Source organism: Juglans microcarpa x Juglans regia, chromosome 5S, assembly GCF_004785595.1.
Source record: "Juglans microcarpa x Juglans regia isolate MS1-56 chromosome 5S, Jm3101_v1.0, whole genome shotgun sequence".
Lineage (NCBI taxonomy): Eukaryota > Viridiplantae > Streptophyta > Magnoliopsida > Fagales > Juglandaceae > Juglans > Juglans microcarpa x Juglans regia.
Window position 1 is genome coordinate 16,379,113 of NC_054603.1, and position 8,123 is coordinate 16,387,235.

At 42.5% G+C, this 8,123-nt stretch overlaps 1 protein-coding gene across 1 annotated transcript; it reads left to right on the forward strand.

The window, feature by feature from the left end:
* The first annotated feature begins 213 nt into the window (after nt 1-213).
* Nucleotides 214-2,064, forward strand: LOC121268664 (photosystem I reaction center subunit III, chloroplastic). Its single transcript, XM_041173003.1, has 2 exons — nt 214-1,181; nt 1,874-2,064. Exon 1 carries the CDS (start codon nt 464-466, stop codon nt 1,148-1,150), a length of 687 nt encoding a protein of 228 aa, XP_041028937.1. The 5' UTR covers nt 214-463; the 3' UTR covers nt 1,151-1,181; nt 1,874-2,064.
* The last annotated feature ends 6,059 nt before the right edge of the window (nt 2,065-8,123 follow it).

The following is an 8,123-nucleotide window of genomic DNA, read 5'->3' on the forward strand; positions in this document are numbered from 1 at the left end:
AGTTGGTGGATATTATCGGTAGGAGTAGAGTTTTCTTTTATCTTCTACTATTCTTTTTAATTGTTTCTCCCGGACCACCCAACAGAATCGAGTCAGCGACCCTGGTGGTAATTCAAGTTTCATCCTCGTAACTATTTCATCGGCACGTATTTGAACACAAACTTTGAGGCAACAAAACTATAAACCACAGTCTAAGGTATCATTTCTCATGTTATCCACTCAAACCATCCATCCAAGATAGACAATCTCATAAACCCACCCAACAAGAAGCCCCCCAACCAATTGCAACTATCCAACTCAGCCTCCTTACTACATCCTACCTTATCCTCCCTCCACCACCAATCTCTTCTTCACAGAATCTAAAACACCTTTCTCCAACACACCCTTCCTTTCACTCTGCAACTCCCCAAACAAATAGCAAGGAAGAAAAAGACAAAAAAGAAGAAGAAAATCTAAAGCAAAAATGTCTCTCACTATTCCCACCAATCTCTCCAAACCCATGTTGAAGCCGAAGTTGGGGTCTCCATTAACCTCAAGATCGAGGTCTATGATACTCTGTAGCTCAGCCTCTCAAAACAGCAACCCGGAGAAAACTTCCAGCGCTTCCACGTCACTGCAGGCCTTCTCCGCCGCACTCGCGCTCTCCTCCATCATTCTCTCGGCCCCAGTCCCCGCAGCCATGGCCGACATCGCGGGCCTAACCCCATGTAAGGAGTCCAAGCAGTTCGCGAAACGGGAGAAGCAGCAGATCAAGAAGCTGGAGTCGTCGCTGAAGCTGTACGCGCCAGACAGCGCGCCGGCGCTGGCGATCAATGCCACAATAGAGAAGACGAAGAGGAGGTTCGACAACTACGGGAAGGCGGGTTTGCTGTGTGGGTCGGACGGGCTTCCTCATTTGATAGTGAGCGGAGACCAGAGGCACTGGGGGGAATTCATAACGCCGGGGCTTCTGTTCCTGTACATTGCGGGGTGGATCGGGTGGGTTGGCCGGAGCTACCTGATTGCAATAAGGGATGAAAAAAAGCCGACGCAGAAGGAAATCATCATCGATGTGCCGTTGGCTTCGAGGTTGGCCTTCAGAGGCTTCAGCTGGCCTATAGCTGCCTACAGAGAGTTCGTCAATGGCGATCTTATTGCCAAGGACGTCTAATTCTTCTATTTTATGTGTTTTTTTCCCTCAGGTTTGTTTTATTTTATTTTTTTGTCTCCTCTTTCAATCTATGGTTATTATACATTAGTAATGGGTTTGATATCAATTAAAGGTGAAACTGGAGTTACATATCAATAATATATAGCCAGAATCTTGAATAATATACATATATAAATACATCCAATAGTTACAAAATCATTGGTCTTTTTGAGGACTTAACCCATGAGTTCATGCTAGTTACTAATTAATTTCATTACTCAGTCGTACTAGAATATTAAAATTTTCTAGAATTTCTAAATAGAGAAAATATATTTATAATTGTGAATTTTACAATCACCGCGTAATTGTTTTGAAAAAAGTTAATAAAACATGGGACCTACATGAAAAAAAAATTAATTTTTTTAATAGTAGATCTCACTCTTTTTTAAAACGATTATACGACATTTACGCACTTCACGGTTATATGTAGAATTACTGAACTCACAAATAAATATGAATGGTGTGTTTATTAGTATCCATGTAATCATTCAGTGACACAGATCATGGATCCCCCTGGCTAGGTAGCTAACATATATGGATCAAAGGAAAAATATTTTAATTGCTCAAACTCCTGATTTATTAATAACTTACTAAAGAATTAAATGTTTTTGTTAATATTTGTGGGTTGTTTTTAGCATTTTAACAATGATTTCTTTTAATTGGTTATTCTTGCTTCCTTGGCAGTGACATGCATGGGAGAAAAATCTAGGAGAGGGAGGGAGGAGGAGGATGCATAGGTGGAGTGCCTGACAATGTGAATTTGTTCGAGGAGAGGAATGGTGTGGAATATTTTCTTGTATTTAAAGTGTAAAAGTTTACTTGATTATGTGTAATGCTTGTTCTGGACACCCAAAGTAATCCGGCCTTGAATTTCAGTCCTTATTCAACACTATGCCACATATATCGTATTCACTCTTTGCCAAAGCCATGGAGAAAACTGGGAAAAAAAAAGGGGGGGGGGGGGGGGGGGGGGGGAAATCAAAACCAAGGTAAGAAAAATAACATATTCTACCAAGAATTACTACAGTCATGAAAAGATTCAACAAAAACAAACTTATAAATTGCCATGGTTTTATTTAATAAGTTATATTTACTTTACAATAAATATAACTTTACAATCTGTGACAACCCAATTTTTAAGCTTGGACTTAGAGCATTGGCATTGAGTTAGCCAAATGCCTTTTCATCTTTAAATTTAGCAAACATCATCCATATTTGCTCCACATTGAATTAGCTAAATTTTTTTCATTCAAATTATAAGCTACAATAATCCATTCTTCTTTTCAAATATGAAAAGAACTATAGCAAATCTAAAAGTATTTTTTGAGATTATTATATTATAGATATGAGATTTTTATTCATGAGATTTTATCATCTATATACATATGAGATTATTATATTATAGATTGTTAGATTGTGAAAATAAAAATGAATATGATTGTTGGAGGTTATTGAAGATTATAAAAATAAAATATAAATTAATTAAAAAAATATAAATAATAAAACTTTATTATTATAGAGTGTGATGACTAATCCAATGTAGACTTTAAGTTTTGAATGATTAGTTAAAAGTGAAAAAGCTATATATTAGTCAAATTTTGAAGAATAGGATGGTCAATCCAATGCTAATGCTCTAAGAGGTCATGTTAGGTCTCTTTTGGTGATGAGTAAACAAAGGATTAATAGACTTAGGGCACATATAGAACTTGCTTGCTTCAAGGCTTATTACCCTACTTTTGGAATAGATGGCCAACCAAGCCCATTAAGGCTTTAGGCCCTTGTAAATCTCGGCCATTAAGTGCAAGGAGACACTTGGCATTCATGCTATATGTCCCTTAGAGTTCCAATAAATCAAAGATGAGGTTGATGGAAGGAAAATCACAAGTGCTACAAGAGAACCCATCATATTAAGGTTTCAGCTAGCCCAATTATTAATGTTAGATGAAGTGAGGTTTGATTGAGGGGACGAATGAGGGGCACATCGATGGCACACGCTGTTACACGGCATGACACCATCCATGCCCTAAAAGCCACTTGGCACTCATGCACGAGATGGCTCAAATGTCTCTTAATTTTCCAAGATTTTATAATCATGTAGAATCTTGAAAATAAGCATATGAGAATAATAAAGAGAGAGGATCTTAAGATTAGCCGGGAGGGGGGGAGGGGAATACTCGGCCAAAACAAGAAGCTGCCACTTGGCAACCATGCATGTGTGTCCTTTGAATTTTCAAGAAGGGTCTAATGATGGGAAGTATGGAGGTTCGGCTAACCAAGCGCCACATTTCACTCATGCATGGATGTTTCTTACATTTTCAAGGAAGCAATGATGAGGGAGTAAGAGAGAGATTTCGGTAATGGCAGAGCTTGCCACTTGGTGCCATACTCAAGTGAGACTCTTAGGTTTCCAAAGAGAATAATCGTGAAGAAGACATTGAGGGTTTCACCTAGTGCCACTAGCCACACATACAAGATGTTCTTACGTTTCTAAGGAGAACAATTATGAGGAAGCTGAAGACGATTTTGGATTTTCAAGGACCAACGTCATTTGGCAAAAAGATTCCTTTCAAGAACACTCTTTCAAATTTTTGTTCCCCATGCCCTAGTCTAGTGTGCGACCCCTCTTCACCTATAAAACTCACCAACTTTGGCCAGCTTTTTAATCATTTTAGTCAGCATAATGATGAGGTTTCAGATCTTATTGTTGCTTGTAAGAAATCTGGAAATCTTGAGAAGGAAGAGGCTAGGAGCTTGATAAAAAAATCACAAGCAATTTCAGTTGTGTTGCCAACCCTTTCCACTACTCATATTGGTTCTTTTTATTTGACTTTTAATTATTTCTGGTCAGTTATATCTAGGGGAAGAAAGCCTCATTTACTGGTTGCATTTATTGGAAATCAAACAAAGGAAGTGAAGCCATAAAAGCCTATGTCGAGCCATGCTAGCAGCCACACTCTTGTCCATTAATTTTGTGCACAATGCCGAGCATATCACCAATAAGATTAAGGGTTTTTGGTAAGTGGATAATCATGATTAGCCAGTGTAATTATTGATGTTAGATCTTGCTTACTCTTATAAGAAAGTTGGACAAGATTTGAGAATTGGAAGGCAAGGAGTTGGCCAAAATCATTCCTCTAGGATTCCATCAGTTTTTGCTACCTACCTTCACCCAATTGCACTTAAGCATTTAAAACTTAGTAGGGGTGTGCAAAATTTCGAGAATTCCGACTCCGTCCGACCTCCGCTCCGACGCCGACTCCGACGGAGTCGGAGTTGTCGGAATTCGGAGTCGGAATTCGGAGCTACTCCGACTAGTGATTTGGAAGCGGAGTCGGAGTCGGAGCTCCATGTAGCTCCGACTCCGACTCCGAATTTTTTTTTAAACCCAGCTGTAAAACGACGTCGTTTTACAACAGGGTTTAAAAAAAATTATTGAACGACACCGTTCCACTTAATATGGAACGGCGTCGTTTCATATGTCTTCCTAGTTCCTAAGGAAGCCTTCTCCTCCCCTTCTTCTTCCTTCTCCAGTTCTTCTTCTTCTTCCTTCTCCCTTCTCTCTCGCGTCTCCCGTCCCAGACTCCCAGTGACTGAACCATCCCTTCTCTCTCGCGTCTTCCGTCCTAGTGCCAGCGTGCCGCCGTTCGTCGTTGCTCCTCCGTGCCGCCGTTCCTCGTTGCTCCTCTACTCAGCTTCCACCTACGGTGAGCCCTAAATTTATGAGCCCTAAATTTAATTCAAGCACGTCTCTTATGAATTGGAGTCTGCAGTTGTGATTCTTGTGAATTGGTTGTATTGAATATTCAATATAGTCCCAACACGGCGCTCAAAACACTGAATTTTACATTGTATTGCAGACTTGCGCTCGAGCGAGGTGTCGAGCGCAAGTCGAGCGCACGTTGTATTGAACATTGGCTCGAGCGCCACGTCGAGCGCTAGTCGAGCGAACCTCTCTGGATGGATTCTGCTTGAGCGCCACGTCGAGCGCAAGTCGAGCGAACCTCTCTGGATGGATTCTGCTCGAGCGCCACGTCGAGCGCACGTCGAGCGAACCTCTCTGGATGGATTCTGCTCGAGCGCCATGTCGAGCGCACGTCGAGCGAACCTCTCTAGATGGATTCTGCTCGAGCGCCATGTCGAGCGCATTTCGAGCGAACCTCTCTGGATGGGTTTTGCTCGAGTGTCACGTCGAGCGCACGTCGAGCGAACCTCTCTGGATGGGTTCTGCTCGAGCGAGGTGTCGAGCGCAAGTCGAGGCCACGTTGTATTGAACATTGGCTCGAGCGCCACGTCGAGCGCAAGTCGAGCAAACCTCTCTGGATGGATTCTGCTCAAGCGCCACGTCGAGCGCAAGTCGAGCGAACCTCTCTGGATGGATTCTGCTCGAGCGCCACGTCGAGCTCAAGTCGAGCGAACCTCTCTGGATGGATTCTGCTCGAGCGCCACGTCGAGCGCACGTCGAGCGAACCTCTCTGGATGGTTTCCGCTCGAGCGCACGTCGAGCGCACGTCGAGCGAATCTCTCTGGATGTGTTCCGCTGAGTCGAGCGCAAGTCAACCGAACCTCGATGTAATAATACATCGATACAATAATATATTATGATACAATACATGTCCTATTGTATAATACAATAGCCTAGTTTATTTTTAAACTAATTTTTTGCTTCTAATTTAATTTTTTCAGCTTCATTGATTGTGATATGGATCCTAGACATAGTGGAGATGATCGTCCACAAAGGAATGTGGCGGATGCCAATGCTACAACTCCTACACCGGTGGGTACTTCCACCCCTAGAGCCACATCTAGGGCAGCTACATCTAGAGCAGCTACATCTAGAGCAGCTACATCTTGTGCAAGTAGTCGACTCCCACTCCCAGTTGATATAGAGGATGAGGATATGTTCAACGAAGAGGAGGAGATGCCCATTGTGCAAGATCAACCACCACGACCTTCTAAAAAGAGGTCGTGGACATGGGAGCATTTCACCAAAATTCCTGGTGAAATTGCGAACCCAGTAGCAAGATGCCATTACTGTGGATCACTTTGTGGATGCCATTCGAAGAAGTAAGGTACCAGTGTGTTAATAGCACATCTAAATGGTTGTCAACGATATAAGATAGCGAAGGGATTGCAAGCCACTGATCAGACCAACCTCAGTTACCAAACTTCTACAGCCATTGATGGTACACAGACTAAGAAATTGGTCATCCCTCAATACAGTGAGAAGATGTTGAGGGACATGCTTGCAGAGATGATAATTACTGATGAGATGCCATTTACCACAGTCGAGAAAAGAGGCTTTCGAAAGTTTCTAAATTTTGTTGAGCCACGATTTCCCATTCCATCACGGTATACAGTGATGCGAGATTGTATGAAGAGGCATGCGAAGGACAAGGAGGAGATGAGGAAGATGTTTATTACCACTGGCCAGAGAGTGTCTTTTACGACTGACACATGGACTTCCATACAGAACGTCTGCTACATGTGTATCACAGCACACTACATTGACAGTGAGTGGATTTTGCATAAAAAAATTATTGGTTTTAAAGAAATTGTGGATCATAAAGGTGCATCCATTGGGGCGAAGATGGATGATTGTTTAAAGGACTGGGGAATTCGAAAAGTGCTGTGTATTACAGTTGACAATGCCAGTGCGAATGAAACAACAATTGATTGGTTTAAGCGGAACACGACGGTGAGAGATGATGTCATTCGGGCCCACGAGTTTATTCACGTTCGATGTTGTGCTCATATCATTAACCTCATAGTTGTTGAGGGATTAAAAGAGGTTCATGATTCCATAACCCGAGTCCGCAACATTGTACGATATGTGAGGGGTTCCCCTCAAAGGCTTGCCAAGTTTAAGGCAATAGCAGAAGATCTGAAGATTGAATGTTCTAGTATGTTGTGCTTGGACGTTCCGACTCGATGGAATTCTACATACATGATGTTGGATGTGGCACAGAAGTACCAAAAAGCATTCGAGCGGATGGAGGTCGAGGATGGGGGTCTGAGGTATGCTTTGTTGGAGCCAGCAGGACAGGGGCTCGGTGCGCCGGACGCACATGATTGGACCAGTGTGAGTTATTTTGTTGAATTTTTAAGAACTTTTTATGAGATAACCATGCGGCTATCTGGATCCAAATATACGACTGCGAACTCATTTTTCAACGAGCTCTCGGAGCTTCACTTCCAGTTGGAAAATAGTTGTACTGACTCTGCTGGATTGTTATCTGCTATGGCTACGAGGATGAAGATCAAATATGATAAATATTGGGGGAATATTGAGAAGATAAATAGATTGCTATTTGTGGCTGTGATCCTTGACCCCCGAGTTAAGTTGGCCGTTCTAGAATTTTGGGTAAATTCCGTCCTCGGGGCAGTGAAGGCTGCAGAGTTTATTAAATTGCTAAAAAGTGATGTTGATGACTTATATCATCACTACAGTACTAGCGCTCAGCCTTCATCCGCAGTTGGTAGCTCCTCACATTCGAGGCCGACAGGATTGACAGTTTCCTCAAGTGATACTGACCCATCTGTAGGGGTTAGAGGCAATCGTATTATACAGCAGTATCATCAACTCATGTCAACAAGGAATATTATGCATTGTATATCTGAGGTTGAACGATATTTTATGGAAGCTGTCGAGGCACCTAGTGATGTATTTCAGGTATTAACTTGGTGGAAAGTTAATTCCACCAAGTATCCAGTCCTTTCCCGTGTGGCCCGAGATGTGCTAGCCATTCCTGTCACTACAGTTGCCTCAGAGTCGGCATTTAGCACTGGAGGTCGCGTGTTGGATGCTCATCGGAGTTCATTGTCACCGTCAACCGTGGAGGCCCTCGTTTGCACACAGAATTGGATAAGTGAAACGCCTATTGGACTAGATACCGTTGGCGTTGATGCCGAGAGCTATAGGCTTGAATCGGGTAAG

Coding starts and splice junctions, on each gene's coding strand:
- LOC121268664 (XM_041173003.1), top strand. CDS start 464: ATGTCTCTCACTATTCCCACCAATCTCTCCAAACCCATGTTGAAGCCG.